This window comes from Rhipicephalus microplus, chromosome X, assembly GCF_043290135.1.
Source record: "Rhipicephalus microplus isolate Deutch F79 chromosome X, USDA_Rmic, whole genome shotgun sequence".
NCBI lineage: Eukaryota > Metazoa > Arthropoda > Arachnida > Ixodida > Ixodidae > Rhipicephalus > Rhipicephalus microplus.
Genome location: NC_134710.1, coordinates 358,735,050 through 358,753,076, shown reverse-complemented (window position 1 = coordinate 358,753,076; position 18,027 = coordinate 358,735,050). Strand labels below are relative to the sequence as shown.

General features: G+C 44.7%; 1 protein-coding gene across 2 annotated transcripts in view; it reads right to left on the bottom strand.

Annotated features, from left to right (window-relative positions):
* Positions 1-18,027, bottom strand: part of bchs (WD repeat and FYVE domain containing 3 bchs) — a 227,185-nt gene that overhangs the window by 65,418 nt on the left and 143,740 nt on the right. For both annotated transcript variants that reach the window (XM_037413472.2, XM_037413474.2), the window contains exons 47-49: positions 16,207-16,372; positions 11,092-11,267; positions 7,949-8,097 (exon numbers count right to left, since the gene is read on the bottom strand). In XM_037413472.2, the coding sequence (XP_037269369.2) occupies positions 7,949-8,097; positions 11,092-11,267; positions 16,207-16,372 (491 nt within the window). The remainder of the gene's footprint in view (positions 1-7,948; positions 8,098-11,091; positions 11,268-16,206; positions 16,373-18,027) is intronic.

Here is an 18,027-nt window from a genome sequence, read left to right as displayed (position 1 = left end):
GACAGCATCTGCCTCAACGTTAAACAGAACGTCGTGGTGCTCAGCACTCCGTCCGCGAACAGAGCCAAACGCTACGGAGCCATCAGCAAGCTTTGCATCGGGAACCGAGAGTTCGAGGCGAACGCCTATCAGGCCGCCCCGGAGAACACTTCCAAGGGCCTGATTAGGAACATTTCCAAAGACGAGAGCCCGGAGGACATCGTTAACAACCTAGTGACGCAGCGCAACCCCGGCGTGCTGCATGCCAAGCGAATGGGCACCACGGACAACATCATCGTATTGTTCGACGGTTTCCATGTTCCCAGACACGTATACTATGGACCTATGCTTGTGAGATGCTCCCTCTACAGAAAGCACATCGACGTGTGCTACGCGTGCGGGAGGCTGGGCCATCGCTCCGACGTGTGTCCCAACCCTGCCGACAAGATTTGCCGTGGCTGCGGAAGCAGTAACCCACCGTCTGACCATCGCTGCGAGCCGCGGTGTCAACTGTGTGGCAAGGATCATCTCACGGGTGACCGCGTCTGCAAGGCGAGATACAAGACTCCTTACATAGTCAAGCGTCGCCGCCTAGAGCGAAAGCGGCGTGAAGAAGAGCAAGCGGCCGCAGCGTCCGACAGCATCTACAACAGCGGCATTAGCACCGAAGGCAACGGAGGATACTACAATCATTATCCGGCGTTTGACAGTCATTCATCCAACGCCACCCGAAGAGGACGCTCGACAAGCCGAGACGCGAGAGGCGGCGGCGGTAAATCCCGGTCCCGCTCTCGCAGCCGGACACCAAGGCCGAGAAGCATGTCGAAGACGCGCGGTGGCGCCGTTCCGGGCGCCGCAGCTGTGAACCAAGGCACCCAACAAAGTCAGCAGCATCAGACGTGGCGGCAGCCGCAACAACAAGGACCCATGGGCACATGGCAGCAGGTGAGATGGGCGGATGTAGCCGCCTTTCGCGCCGGCGGCGTTGTTTCGGCGGGACGTCCTGGCGGTCCCGCCGTCGGTGGCGGCGGTGGGAGCGAGCTCAAGCTAGCGGTAGAGCGAGCGCTAGAACAACGCCTAGGACCATTACAATCGATAATTTCAGAGCTGAAACGCGAGAACGCCGCCCTTAGAGCGGAAAATTCCAAATTGAAAGGAGAGGCTCCACGAATGCAACAACCGCAGCAACAGTCGACGGCGCCGCCACCACCGACGCCTCGGTCTTCGACTCCGTCGAGACCCGAGGCGGCGGAGATGGACACGGATGACGAGAGCAGTTCGGGAGAGGGGGCAGGCGGACGCGAAGACCGCCCGTGTATCGCGAAAAGGATAGCACTAGATCCTGCCAGGCACGAATCCACACAGCGATTTGGCCGTTATGATAAGCTACAGAAACAAATCGATACTATCGAGACCAGCCTCGATGAACGTTTTGCTAAACAGGTGGCACAGATGAATGACATGTTCAATAGTGCGATAGCTAAGCTCTCTGAACAAATGACACAAATGCTCACCGCGCACACGGCGCGCATAGAAAACATTGAAGCGCGACTCCCGCCATCTGCGGGCAGACCGATTAGAACGGTGAGTAAGCCCTACGCTAGACAGCAACAGAGTCAGCAGCAGCAGAACGCGCTGCCAGACGCCGAGCCGCAGATTCAGCCGCACCCCAGTCGCCTCGACGGCGATGGGCTAAATTAAACACAAGCATCACCATGGCTAGACACGCGCACACTCACACTAACACTCACAAACAACAGTACACGATCTGGCAGTGGAACTGCCGGGGATATAGGAGGAAGCGGGGAAATCTCGAGCAATTTATTCGAAGCCGTGAGACGAAACCGGACATTATCCTTTTGCAGGAAACAAATTATCCGGCAAAACTAGCTGGTTACAAAGCCATAAATGCGGCCGCGGCGGACAACAGGCGGAAAGAAAAATGTGCTACACGGCGCTCGGCGCGTGGTGGGGCGCCGGGGGCGGCCGCGGGTCGCCGAGGGCTGGGCGACCCGCTCTCGTCGTCGGCGCGACCGCGGTCGCTGCCATCGCCCCCGCCGCGTCCGGCGCCGGTCGCCGCCGTGCTAGTTAGACGTAACATCACGGTGGCGCAGCGCGAACTTGAGTGCGTAAGGATACCGCATGTTTTTGTAGAATTAATTCCTAAGCGCGGCCGAGGCCTGTTTGTACTTAACGTCTACAGTAAACCCACGCTACAGCACCGATTTGGGGAGATGCTCCGGAGAGCAAGCACGGCCGCCAACGGCGCACCTCTGCTAGTTGCGGGTGATTTTAATGCGCCTCATGGGGCCTGGGGATACACGCGTGAAACGCTCAAGGGCAAACACCTTTGGGAAGACTCGCAAGACCAACGGCTTGAACTGATCGCGAACCCCGCCGATCCGACGCGCTGGGGTAACAGCGTGAGCGCAGACACGCTACCGGACCTCGCGTTCGTGTCGAATGTCACAGCGGCGTCTTGGCAAAACACGCAGGAGGACTTAGGGAGTGACCACTCTCTGATAGAGATTACGGTAGACACGGGCCCGAGCGTTCGTAGAACATACTCTGAAAGCACAGGCCGTAAACTCAAATTAGTGCAGTGGGACGCGTTCCGCAAAAAGAGAGCAGAAGGCGGGCGGGGCGACGAGCCGATCACGGATATAGACGAGTGGACCGCGACGCTCAATCGGGACGTAGACGCGGTAACGTGCCACATCCCGCCCGAAGCGAAGCTCGAAGTAATCGACAGCAGGCTCCTACACATGTGGAAAGCAAAGCAAGCCCTACTCAAGAGGTGGAAACGCCAAAGACATAACCGGGCGTTGAGGAAACGCATAGCACGGTTAGACAGAGAAATTGAGGAACATGCGTTCCAAGTCTGTAGGTCACAATGGGAAGACCTGTGCAACGGCCTCGAGCGACAGATGCGCAGGGCGAGTGCTTGGCGCCTTTTCCGGCACCTATTGGATCCGGAAGATACTCGTGCCGCACAAGGCCATAAAACTCGGAGACTTGTGAACGATCATAAAGGCGATGACCTGCTCGGTGCAATACGTGACCGTTACTTTAAGTCGGCAGAGAGCGTCCAACACCCAGATTATGACGGCGTTGCTAATGAGCAACTAGACGCCGAATTTAGCGAAGCGGAAATTCGGGCAGTCCTTTTTGAACTAAACACCCGATCGGCGCCCGGCCTGGACCGGGTTTCGAACAAGGCTCTCCGCAACTTAGATGACGAGTCAATCTCCCGATTTGTGACTTATATCAACGAGTGCTGGCAACGCGGTTCCCTTCCTGAAGCGTGGAAAAGAGCTCGAGTTATCATGATTCCTAAACCGGGCAAGCAGGTTGCGCTTGATAATCTAAGGCCAATTTCGCTCACGTCTTGTGTAGGAAAAGTTCTGGAGCACGCAGTCCTCAAACGCGTGACTGACTTTCTCGAAGTCCGCGATGTATTTCCGCACACCATGCTAGGATTCCGCCGCAATCTCTCCGCACAAGACGCGTTGCTTCAGCTGAAGCACCACATTGTTGATGACATTACCAGCTCAACCAAGGCGATCCTTGGCCTAGATATTAAAAAGGCCTTCGACAGCGTTAAACACGAAGCAATTTTAAACAGAGTTCAAACATTAGGACTAGGACAAAAAACATATAATTACATACGTGACTTCCTTGCCGGCAGACGCGTACGCGTCGTCGTTGGAGATGTGGAACTGCAAGAATTTGAGATGGGCTCGAGGGGCACGCCACAAGGCTCCGTAATTTCGCCATTACTCTTTAATTTAGTTCTATTGGGGCTACCCAAGAAATTATTAGGCATACAAGGATTGTATCACAGTATCTACGCGGATGACATCACCCTCTGGGTTCCCGGCAGAGGTTGTGATGGTCACGTCGAGCGTACGCTCCAGGCAGGTGTAGACGAAGTTCAGGAGTACTTGCGAGGAACGGGCCTCGAATGCTCGGCAACCAAGTCGGAACTTCTAATCTACAAACCTACAAGTAGAGGTCGCAAAACCCCGCGCGACGAGGAAAGGGAGTGCTACAAAATAAGCGTTCTATTGGCAGATGGCACTCCCATTCCACACGTAGACAAAATTAGAATTCTGGGGTTACACCTGCAGGCAAACGGCCATAACGGTGAGACGGTGCGAAGACTACGTCGTTCGGTAGACGACACGATCCGACTCCTACGTCGTATCACGAACAGACGTACTGGTATGCGCGAACACTGCGCGATCCGTCTAGTGCAGGCGTACGCAATAAGCCGTATAACATACGTTGCCCCCTACCTCAAATTGCTAGGCTCAGAAAAAAACAAGATCGAATGTATAATACGAAAGGCTTTCAAGAGAGCAATTGGAGTTCCACTGAATGCGAGCACTGAAAAGTTACTAGAACTTGGACTGCACAACTCACTCGACGAGTTAATTGAGGCCCATGTCGTTTCGCAAAACGAACGCTTGTCGGGGTCTAAGACGGGTCGACACATCCTCGAGTCACTTGGCATCCGCTACCACACTCAGCAGGGAGAAAAAGCGGATGTTCCTGCCTCGGTTCGCGACCGCCTAGTTGTTCCGCCGCTTCCTAAGAATATGCACCCGACGCACCATGTCGAACGCCGTAACCAGCGAGCTAGTGACCTTCAAAAGAAGTACGGCACTAGCGACGAAGTTGTGTACGTAGATGCCGCGAGATATGGGGACGGGAGACACGCACACGCCGCTACGGTCGTTGACCGTGCGGGCAAATGCCTCGCGAGCGCCACGGTGACCACGGGACATACGGAGGCGGCCGAAGAAGCCGCGATAGCCCTAGCAATCGCCACGGTGCCGAACGCTACGATCGTAATCAGCGACTCGCAGGCAGCAATCCGCGGCTTCGCGCGCGGCCGCGTCTCGCGGGAAGCGGCCCGCATCCTTAAGATGTGCGGTGATGGTGACTCAGCGTCGCAATCGCCACAACAAAATTTAACAGTCTTCCTCCTTTGGACCCCGGCACACACCGATGTCCCGCTTCCGGGCAACGAGGCGGCCCACGCCGCGGCTCGAGGTCTCACTCGCCGAGCCGCGGCACATTCCGTGGCCGCCGCCTCCGCTCCCGAGAACGGGGCTTCTGATCTGCCGGATCGAGACACTTTGACAGACACGCAGCGACAACACAGACCACAATGGTCGTGGGGTGATCGTCTCATCACGTTCCGAGATATTACGCAACACTACAGACTGGAAAGGCGAAAGTTCCCGCCACCGCATGACAAATTAAACAGACACGATGCCGTAAGCTATCGCTTACTACAAACCCACTCTTACCCCAGCCCGGTCGTCTTACGCCACTGCTACCCGCACTTACACATTACCGATCTATGTAAAGCATGCGGGCACAGAGCAACGCTGCGCCACATGCTCTGGGAATGCGCCGATAATAATGGTCGAGAAACGGCCGCCGTTCGCGATGCGCCTATGGCGGCTGCCAATACCAGGCAACAGGAAGCCTCGAGCTCACTCGTTCCCGCCGCCGTCCCGTCTGCGGGAGCCGCGGGGGACCTTCTCCGTCGGCGACGCCGCCGCTGGGAGGCGGCGCTCAGAAGCTCGGAGCTCAACGACCAGCTCTGGGCTGTCCGGCAGGCCGAAGATGCCGCCCGAGTTCAGGGACTCAGCGCCGCCATCTGAGGCCACCAAGACCAAGCTGCCGGCCAAGTTCTAATAAAGTTTCCTCTCTCTCTCTCTGAAAACACTGAATGGAGTATATTTACAATGGGCAGGAAAGGAACAAGAAAAAGCATTTATTTGGCCCACCTTGATAAAAACCATGCTTTCAAGTAGAGTACTTACACTAATCTAACATGTACTCAATTTCCCGTGTTCATAATAAATAGGCTCATGAATAAATTGCTACCACATTTTAACAACAAAACTGCAGCACGACCCTGTTTTCAAGATTAGATAAACATAAGAAGAAAGTGACAAGCTCAATTTTTTTTTAATGAAAAATTCATTCTTCTGGCTGTTCACCTTCTGAGAGCTGTCTTACTGGCTTTGCTATCACTTTTGGATAAGCCCCCATTGCGTACTGTTACCTTGACAAAGCCAATGTATGCCAAGCTGCTTATGAAAGTCTACAAGCTTTTCATTGGGATTTGGATATTCTCTTATTGTCAGGCTGCGCTAACTTTTCCTGAACAAGGTGCAGCTGACGGTCTCCGTTTAGGCTACTTCCGCTCACAAGCCTCGGGCACACAAAAAAAGACACGACACAAATATATTTAGTGTGCGAAATTACCTTCCTTTGTCGCGCACTTTTATAACGAAAGTGGCGCATCATAATTTGCTGCATTTCACTGTGAACAGATACAATGCACACAGGCCCTGTGCAAAACAACAGAAACTGATCACATGTGCTCAGGTGCCATTGTGAGACGCCAATGACAATGCACCTGACTTCTCAGATGGGAGTGCTTGTGCCGCATATGTACTTTCAGTTTCATGCGATTATAATACCCAATCTTTGTTTCTGTTTTCATTTTCTTTCATTTGGCTTTTTTTTTCGCAACCCTCTCCTTTTATTTTCCCCTCTAGTGAAGCTCTTATTCTTCCGTTCTCCACTATACTCCTGTTGGGAAACTGAAAAATGCGAGGGAAATACAAAAGAATAAATGCTTTTTGTTGCTTTCTTTGCTGCTGAATCTGGCCCTTTCTTCACCTACAGGCAAGGGGCGAGGGAGATACTAGCTTTATGCACTGACCTTTCTTTTCTACTTATCTCGCTTTCTCCCTCCACGTAGCATTTTGCTTTAGACTTGCTATGAGTCTTTGCGTCAGAAGGTTGGTTTTTTTTTTTTGCTTTCTCTTGTTCACCTGAATGCCCCCATAAATACTAATGTTCGTTGAGCAGAATTCTCGTCATCAGTTTCTGTAAGAGTTGCCTTAACAGAAGAGGCATGTTACGTGGTTCGTCTTAAGCAGATAGATATATTTTTTGCATTGAGTCTATGGGAAACCAAACAAACATTCCTGAGTCGTTCGTCTTAACCAACAATTCTTCTTAACAGAGTAGGGAGTTCACTGTATATGCGTGCCTTTCCATGGTGATGAGTAGACAGCGCACACTATACCATTGCGAAGGCTTGCTGCTGTTCGGGTTTCATTTGACGCTGATAGTACTTGTTACTCCTTTTTAATAACCTAACTGTAATAACTTCCATGTCTTGGAGAAGCACTACCTGCTTATACATACTACGATTACCACTGCCAGTCGTTTTTTTCTCTTTGTTAGAAAGATGAACTTTTGTGGACTGTAAAATATGTGCCAGTAATTATCTCAATAAACTACTGTATGCTTATTTTTGAAATATGACAAAAATTTACATATTGAAGTTTGTTGTGCAATAGCTTTGGCAAAAACTGGAACAAAAATTCTTTTTTACGGTGTGAATTGTAAATTTTAACTAATTCTAGACCATGGCACTAATTTTTATTACAATTTGCAAGTTTTATAACTAAATTATTTGAATCTACATGTGTACATATAATTACTAACATCTCTTATTTTTGAAATGTGACAAAAGTTACATCTTGAAGTTTGTTGTGCGATAGCTTTGGCACAAACTGGAACAAAAATTCTTTTTCACGGTGTGCATTGTAAATTTTAAATAATTCTGAAACATGGCACTAATTTTTAATACAATTTGCAAGTTTTGTAACTAAATCATTTGAATCTACATGCGTACATATAATTACCAACATCTCAAGCACATCTTACAGTACATAAAGTTAAATACATATTTGAACCTATCCCATCAAAACATAAAATGATACAGCTCTGATAAGCTTATTTACGACAAAAAGAAAAAAAAATGTTGGGATGCTTTGCTGCACAATAGTAAAGTGCATCATGGAATCGGTCTGCTGAAAGAAGTACGAGCCTATTCTTCAGCAAGGATGCGCTTGAAAGTGCCCCTTACTTGGCTGGCAGTGAGTCGATGTCTCGAATTTCTCTGGTCTTCAATAATGTGAAGCCATCCACAACATAAAAGTGCTCTTTCCCAAACAGCAATAGGCCTTCACATGTATCAAGGCCTTGCACCCGTGCACACCGGAACATGTGAGTGATCTGGAATAAGAGTTGGCCTACATGAGAAACTCCAACACCAAATTTGCGTACCACTGCAGAGTTACTGAAGAAAACTCCGGCGCTGTGATTGTTAGGAAGAATGGTTAGCACATATGGTTTTGTCAAGTCTTTGCACTCATGAGTTGAGACGTTCTTGTGACAGTAGCATTCACTATAACCAGGGAATTTTATATTAGTAGTAGTAGTTTTATAAGCATGTTCAGGCAGTCGGTCTCTGTGCACATGCATAATCACTGTAAATTATTGTATCTATCTGCGCTGCCTGCCATCTTTTGCTGAAATTGAGCGACTAGCCAAGTTGCAAAATTGTCTGATGCTAGAAGGAAAAGTTTATGCAAATCCATGTTAGCACACTAACACTCACTGTGCTTCCACATCAAAAGTTCCAGTAGACATTAGCATTAGCGGTGCTTCCAATAATCTTTGTGAAAAACTCTGCGCCCAACCACCGCTGTTTATGAATACAGATGTAAATAAAAATGTTAAGTTGAAACATACAGCAGCTTCAGTAACGGCATACGTGAGTTTATTTTCCAGACGGAAGAGTTGCAGAATCACCATCTTAAGCATTGACCTTATTATCCTGCACCTGACTATGCTCTTCCCCTCTAGACATAGCATGAAAAATGAAGATGCTGCTGGGATAACCAGATGTTTCCCTGACCAAAGTAACCTATCTTGTTGAAGATTTGCTTGAGACTAAAGCTGGCCATATTCACCTGCAGCTATTTATTTCAAGGGCCAAAGAAACAAACTCATGGAGTTGACAGATGGGCAGATTTTAAATCTCATACTTTTCAATGTTGTGAAGCTACAGACTGAGAAACTAAAAAGGTACACTTTCTTCCCTTAGTATTACAGTGATTATATGGCCAAACTTTTTCACACAGAACCATGAAAGGTGTTTATAGTCATGCTTCATCAGTCCCACTTAAGACACATAGGTGGGAATTTAGGCATAAGAAGACTCTGCCACAAGCGGACCTTCATATTCAGTTATAAGCCAACTTCCCAGAACCTAACTCATACATAACAGAACAAAAAACAATATACAATGCTACTAAGTAAATAGCTACTTGAAAGGAACATTAAACAGACAAAGTGATTTCACATGTTTTAGTATGCTACAATTAAAATGTTGAGCTAGTACCAAACCCCCTCCCCCTTCTTCAGAAGATTTCAAATGTGCGGTCTCTTCTCCCTCCCACCATTTTCCCCATTTCATTCACTGCTTTTATGCACTAGGAACAAAAACAGTGAACGCATGCATATTCAATGAAACAGTTCATTAGTAGCACAGGGGCGCATTATTTACTCTTAATGGCTCTTCCGTCACCATCTTTTATTTGAGAGCCCCCCCCCGCAATTCTTGTGGAATCAGCCTTCAGTGTAAGGGGGGGGGGGGGGTGCTTGCTTGGCATTTTACAGTAGTACCTCTCATAATACCAAGAGTTCCACTATTGATGCAAGAAAATGTTCGATAAGGCAGAAGATGCGCAGATAGTAAATACAGATGCCGCTGCCTTGAAGTGTCCACACCAGCTAGCTGCGATGACAAAGGCTTTGCAAAAGTCTGTCGGGGCCTACACAATTCTTGATCAGTAATAATGAACTACATTATGTTATAATGGAGAAAGAGAGATGTAACATGGCTAATTTTAGCAAATTTTATTCCAACAATGTGGCAAAAATGAAAAAAAAAATGAAAATTCTTCCTGCCAAATTGAAGACAAATCCAGCAATGTTTTCTGTTGAACTACTATTTGAAAATAAGTTTGTTATATCCACAAATTTGTTATAAAGGTTTATTCTTAACACTAAACATATTGCGAGGCCATTTTTCATTTACTTTGTTATAACCAATATTTCGTTATACCCAGATTCGTTATATCGAGGTTTAGAGTATTTCTAATCACTTTAAGTTTCCATCTTCTTTTGATCTTCTGTCTAGTCATGTTATGCTGACATTCAGACGTTGTGGGTTTCAGCATAACATTCCAAAATGAAACTTTCACCTTAAATTTCTCTTCTAATAAATAACTTACAATCAGGAAGTTACTGAAGGTACTCGTTAAAAGAACTTTTTTTTTTTCTCTCATTCAGCCTTAACAACACTAGCTCAGTTAGATGTATAGTTGAGTTGACTGCCACCCAGTAGGTGTCCCATTAGAATGCTATATCACAATAAATTTCATGTTGGCAAGTGAACAGCTAAGGGCTTACGCATGCTAATATTCCAAACAACGTGCAAGCCAAATATAGATTTTTGAAAGACTTATCTTTGAGCCACACACTTGAGGGAAAAGAGTTTTGCATAATCCTGAGACTGCAGTTGACCTCTCAATTTACCAAGTAAAGAATTGCTAATAATGCCAAATGCATTTTGGCAGCATTACCGAGGCTTTGCTTGGTAAATTGAAATGTGAGCTTAACGGGTTGGGTTGCAGCCTAATTCGAGCAGGCTAGGCTGAGAATGATTTTGCTAAGTCTAACTCAAACTAAATTGACTATATATTTAGTGAGTGAGTAGGTAGGGCATACTTACTTTTCTGGCCTGTGGATATGAGACAACAATTTATATAAATTGTAACAGTGAACCTTCTAACTCTTTTCAACCACTACATTCTAAACAAAAAAAAGTTATAGAGAACATAAATGTGAGAGAAAAAAATCAGGCCTTGTGTTCTAAACAACTATTCTAAACAAAACAAATGAGAGGCACTGCAAATTTCCCCCTCCAACAACACAACCCTGCTTGCGTGCATGACCTGGCATGGGCATGTCATGTGAATGTAACCATGAATGTAAACATTCGACAGATGTCTGTCTGGTTGGGTATGAAAACTGGGAAATGATTTAAACACCAGCTTGAAGGTCAAATTTCCCCCTCCAATATATCCAGGTTTCTCTCTTATATCATTACAATACTGTTCTTGATTACTAATGTACACAAAATAATACAATTCCACAAACCTTTTCACCCTTTTCTAAAAGGCGAAGCACGCTCTGGTTGTCTGGTGATTCATCTTTACGAGCAGCACCTTCCTGCTCTGAAGCGTCCAACGTAGGGTCCTGGCTTTCACTGTCCTCGTCCTGTTCACCACTGACACTGCGATTTGCCTGCAGTCTAGTGCGCAGGCCTTGAAAACCTGGGCATCGCAAAAATGCATCACCAAAACGGTTGTGAAGTAGTAAGCAGAACCTATTCTCTGCAAGATTAACAACTGCAGTTTTCTCTCCCTTAAAAAAAAAAAAACGTCGTTATTTACTGTCCTACTGTCATAAAAATTACCATGCATGTGTACCATTGAATGGAGATTTCAAATCTGCCAACAGATCTCAAATATCTCATTTAGCAAAAAAGTGATGACAAATTTCCACATTATAATTAGGTAATTTCTGATGGGTCATTATGGTTACTCGCAATAAAGAAAGTTAGTTTTCTAAACTGCATTTTTTCTCTAAAAGGTTCATCCCACAGGCTAAAGCAAACTAGATGTCAAAACAGTTATTTCTTTCGTCAGAAATAGTTTTTAAACTCGAAAGGTAAAAATGAGCTTCTAGTAATTAGCTGGTATTTGTCATATATTTACAATTCTATCAAGGTTGTAAGAAAAAGAAGAGCTTTAGCCTTTATTTCAAGTGCTGCGCAATATAATGGTACCAAGTTTGTTTAGATATCTTCACAGAAATTTGGTCAGAACTTCTGTAAGACACATTCACTTCACAAAAATAACAATGCCAAAAAATTATTATGTTCTCAGTTTCAAATACATTTGTAATTTGATATATTAAGCTTTTAACAAAAATAAATGGTATTTTGCCATAATATAAAATTTTTGTAAAACAGAATTCCGACAATAAATACCTCAAATTGCAATTTCTGAAAGTCAGCACTTTTTACAATTTTGTGCTATTTTAAGGCCGTCATCGCCCGTTAAAGAGTGCTAGTGTTACTTAAAAGCTTCACACAAACTCCTACAGTTATTCCCCGTGTAATATTCATAATACTAACAGATTAAAAGTGAGCTGGAAATTTGTGCTTACAATTGCATAAACCCCTACTGCTGATAGCGACAGCGATTTCGCATGAATTGTGAGACATCAAGAAATGTGAGGCAACCACAGCATTGGGGGCTCTCAAACACTGTGAAACCATCAGCAACTCTATCATGAAGATGCATGCCTATTGCTGTGGGTACTCAGGCAGACTGCCACAACACAAAACCATGTACATGACGACAGCGCTCCTTTAGATGCCATACACTGACCACATAGAGCACAGTGTTTCGTCACCCAAGAGTGGTGCCAGACTGCTACATGGTGCAAGTGTAAAATATTAAAATTTAAATACAAATTTTCTACAGAACGAATGTGCACAGCTTTGCCAACTTGAAATATTTAACATGCAATGAATAATTTATCAAATATGACATTTCAGCCCTTTTAACAAAGACAAAAATAGAAAATATTTGGGAATATAAGTTCATATATTATGCCTAAAGGCATCCACAATAACATGAAGGTGTGTGAGAAAACAGCATGTACTGACTAATTGAAAATTCAACACACCAAACTTTATGGAAACTTGAAGGTAACAAAGTGAATGAGCTGCTCAAAAGTGAGCAACCGTAAGACTGCGCTACTAATGAACAACATATTAAGTCAAAGGACTACAAGACATCTGAACAAAAGCTAATAAGTTAACTGTTTGGCGTGTTTAGAAAAGCATGAATGAAAAAAGAAGAATATAACAGAGGGAGAAAACTGAAGCTAAGAAACAAAAAAGAAAATGTGCAAAAGAAAAGGAAAAGAAACATACAAGTTCCTTTGACGAGCCAAGATTCTGAGATGCCGTATGAACAGCAACCTTCAAAGAGGAACCTGGTAGCAAGTCCCACAGTGTGGCGAGATCACTATTATTACTTAATTTTAAACCTTTTGTCAGGAGCAAGAAATCTACTTGATTGTCTCTGCTTTCACTTTTCACAAGTGAAACGAGCCACATGTGGAGGCCCATAAATATTTGTTATTTATTTTACTAAAATATTACCTGAAAAATATGTGGAACAACACCTGTCCCACTGATCACTTGAGGCCATAAGCAATGGTGGGACAAATGTTGTCCGTTTGTCCATTACGGGCTTCATCTTTTCAGTCTCTTAAATGACTATGGATATTTGTTAAAGAAGTCAGAACATGTAAAACAAAGGGGCAATTTTGAAACTCCACATGCCTGTGACACTGTCAAGCACCACCAGCACCATTTGCATGTAAGGCAGGTGCATGGGCAGAGCTCTGACGTCGTGTAAAATGCTCGTGCGACAACACTTATGAAGCATGCCTTGTCACCTTGTTTCATTGTTTCAATGTCATATAGAACCATAATATATGAATCAGAATCGTCGTGAAATGTTTTTGAAAATGTTTACACATAAAAAACAAATGTGAAAAGGGCTTGTGAAGCCAATTCTTCAGCACTACATTGAGCATATTTGCAGGTACTTAAAAACAATGGCTAAATATGATATTGAACCTGCCTACAATGTTTTCAAGGGCATTTAGGAGTGCACGTAAATTTTGCACTTGCTGGACATCTTATTTATGGCGAATGAGCAACCAAACCCAAGCACATGATGAGTGACCACTGTGAAAAAACAGGGCAACAAGGAAAGCACCTGTATCTACTAGTGCCACATTCCACTTCAGATAGAAACTGAAAATTACAGGTACTGTATGCTCTATGCAATGGACTACTTTTGTCGGCCTATGTATGTTCCTCCGAGCCCTTGAGGCAGTTCTTGCTAGTGGTTGCAAGTCGGATATACTATATGGTATGTCCCAATGACCAACGAAGGGTTAACTCTTTCGTTACCACGCCTATTCAAATCAATCACCGGCGATCGATGGGTTGAATTGCCGATTTTGGCATGTTAAATTTGTTTCTTGTGCACCCAGCACTTTCTGGTAGTTGCTCCAGCCACTCAACTTTCAGAATCAATTTGAATTTGCTCGTTTTGTCAACATGGTGATTTTTGGCAGACCTTTGTACCAACCGATGTGCGCGTGTTGGAAATCTGCACTAGGGTGGCGAACTCGTGCCCCTTGTGATTATGCTACTGTATCATCGAAGTTATGTAATGAAAAGAACCTTTGCAAGTCAAATATCGAATGACAGTGTTGAGCAGTAATAATTGCTCAGAAATTTATGCCAGCTATTCAAGAGAGAGTGGTTGCTAGGAATCAGGGAACATTTATTTTACAAAAAATATTTCCGAAGGTCTGCCGCATGTTGAAGGTGTCGAGGTGGCCTTCTCAGCCAGTTTCCAGCAGCTTTGGTTTTGCTTGTAGTGAAACAGGGTTTATTGGCACAAGTAGCACTTGCACAGTAGGTCTATTGATGCGGATCGTTATATCAGACACAGGGTCGCATCTAGCGTCACTAGTCGCTGCTACGGTGTCAGGGTCACATGCACATAGTGTGCACTGGCGCTGAAAAACACACACGCCGCTCGAAACTGTCTTGCAACCGCACCTGAATTGAGTGAGGAAAAGCTTAGAGTTTGAGGTTGACAGCATCGTCAGCGTCAAGTTTCATGGCGACGTTTTGAGTCAGCCTGAGACATCCGCAGCCATTCATGAGTTTGTTTTGTTTACAGCCTCAAGTTGTCTCCTCCGCCGCAAATGCGTAGCTGCCAACCTTTGTGCACAATCTTATAGCTACTCTGGTTACTTACGAGGTCTACACTTCGCTAGGGAGCGGTGTGCTGGCACAGGCTGCAGATCTTCTTTTAACGACCACAGGGCCACCGGACCATATCTTAGACGTGACTACGGAGCAGTGCGAGACGTTTTAGAACTGCACGCGATATCATTGTTTTTTTAATATGATGGTGTGTAGAATGCTAAGAAATATGCTTGGATGCATATTCATATGGATGCATATGCAAACCTATGCAGAGTAAGCTGGCTCATCGAAAGAGGTGACACTAGACGAAATAACGAAGTTCATTGGACATTTCATTTATAAAAGGATTATTCATATCACAGGCATCCATCTGTATTAGAAGACCTGGAGGCTCTTATTGTAAAAAAAAAAAAAATCACTGAGAAAAGTGTACGAGTTCACTTGTGTCTCACGAAAAACCAAACAATGCTTCGCCACAAGAGATGAGCAACAAAGCAGCACCTCGGTTTTGTTTTGTTTTTGTCTACTTGGAACATTTTGCACAAAATTTATTATTTTTTATACTGTTTCAGGGTCATTTATCTTCAAAAGGCATACTATGAATTTTCTTTGTTCTGAATATTTTTGCATTTATAGTGTTTTTATTGTACAGTTTGGCAATAAAAATCACACACTTCTCACATTTTTATTCATTCCAAAATATTTTGTTGCTCTAGAACATATATTTTTTGGAAAGAGCATTTCATTGTGTAAAATTTGGTATGCCGAAACGCGTGCTTTAGTTCTTTTCAAACTGGCAAAAACAATCTTCCCGAGACATATGAAAGATAACCACTTCCGCGCGGTAACGAAAGAGTTATTAAGCTTTCAAGCATCACTGCCTGTATAAGATTTAACACATATCAGAGGAGCCTGTTATCATTTCATGGCAATAATGTGACCATAGAAACTATGTAGACACCCAACTACACTGTGGCACAGTTGGGTGCCTATACATATATTCCCATAAAAGACTCAGCCAACAGCAAATGTATCCTAATAAAATGAAAATCAGCATTAACAAAGATTGCTCCTTTGCTCAAAGCATCTCGAGGGCGCATGCTGTGATATGGGTCAACTGGATGCATGCATTTGTCATGCATGATGCCCCTCTTTTGAAGCCACCAAAGTGAGTGAAGAAATACCATCACATATGTGCAGTATTGTGTATTATGTAATTTCTTCACCGACAGCGAGACTGTGAACCAAATAATGTTACTATCACCCAAAATAAATATCACCCTCTTACAACCCACAAGCCATGAACCAGATGCTAGTGGCAATAGCTAAAGAGTAAATAATAGCATTCACCAGCTACTGAAATCTCGAGCACACGATGGGAAAGTCATACTGGAAAATACCTATTTCTCGCTCCTCAGTGCTGTCCCCTTCCTGAGGCCAGTCATCAGATGTGATAGAAATGACATCGGGGGAAAAAGTGTCATGCTCTACAAGGCTGTCTGGCCGGCAATGCTTGTAGTACTCCTTGCTATCGAAGCTCGTGGCAACCTTGTACTTCAAGGCACGCTGTCATGAATGTAGAAAAGAAAGAAAAGGAAGTCACTTCTAATTAAGCAATGCCTTTTATAAGCAGCAACAGTGTAGCAGTTATGCAAACTAAAGCAAGTGAAAAGGCAAACAGGAAAGTGCCATATATGTATTGCAACACTGCAAGTTCCCAACAGATGTGGACATAGGGAAAACATAGAATATCAGTCGAACACTTCAATGTTCTTCATATCAAGTAAATTCCACAGGTATACCAAGCCTCAATAAAGCAACACTAGCCTCGTTATCTTTGATAATGCATAAAAGAAAAACCTCTTATGTTTATGTGCATAAATTCCCCAAGTTATTTTTAGATTATCAATTTTTTAAGCACTTACGGTCGTTCCGAGTACGTTTACCGACATCGCCACATAGTATTCATGCTTGCTGGTACATTACTGCAAAAATTATAAACACAAACAAGAGACAAGCAACCTTGAAGACCTATCACCTAGTCACTTTCATACCTTTCTAGAACTGCTATGTAATCCAGAGAGCCAATGTACAAAGTCAAATAAAATTTATTAAGACACACAACATTCACTCAAACCTCGTTATAATGTAATGGGATATAACTAAATAATGGATATAGCAAAGTAAACAAAATTCCCTTAAAAGCTCCATTGAGAACCACGAATTTCAAACCTCATTGTAACGAAGTAAAATTGACTGGTAAATGGATATACCGAACTAAATTAGTCTTTCAAATAGTCTCTGAAAAAAAAAATTGACCGTAGTGTGTTAAGTATATCGTATTCTGTGGAGTTTGACGCTCAATCGGCGTGGCTCTTTCAAAACTACTGCGCCGACCTTACAGCTACGTCACGCGCGGCAGAGAGAGCCGTCCTCCTCACACAGCCACAGCCAGGCTAGACTGCACCTGCGCGCTCCCTTCTTACGGCCTTCGCAACGGATGTCGCACATGCCTCTCGCCACTCGTTTGAGGGGGGCGCTGCGACCCTGCCATCTTCCGGCGCACCGTACAGCGTGCGAACACATGAGTTCGAGCCCGCTTCTCCACTCACCACGCATTGAAGAACAAGTTGCCTAATTGTTGAAGGCACAGAAATGTTTTGTTTTGACTTCTTATTTGCTCTAGGTGCATCGAGCTTAAGTTTATAGAAAAATGCGTAAATTTAAAGGTCCGAAGTACAGCTCTCCGCCATCAAACCTGTAGACATTTTGAGATCTGAAAATAAATATTTATCGCTCATAAGCACTGGCAATAGTTGAACAAAGTGAAAAACTTTGCTGGACTTCACAAATGTCTTGTTCACAGCCTAAAATGCTTCCTACTCGGCTTGTGTGTGTAGGTGGAAGGCTTGTCGTTTGCATCAGTCAGTTGTTTGTGTGGTTTACGAGGAGATTTCTTCGAAATTTTTCGGCTATGAGATCTGCGGATCGTCCGGAGTGCCTGTCGTCAGCGCTTTCAAGGCAGCACAAGATGGAAGCGCGTTGAAAGTAGGGCTGGACTGCTGTTTGCAAAACGTCTAGCACATTTCTGCGTGGCAGGTGTTCACAGGCTTTATCAAAAAAGACCACTATCTTGTCCAAAAGAGCTAGAAACTCAGGCCTCGGGTAGTATAATTCGCCCCTCTCTTGTGCGCGCAGCAGCTTGTACAGCTGATGCTGCT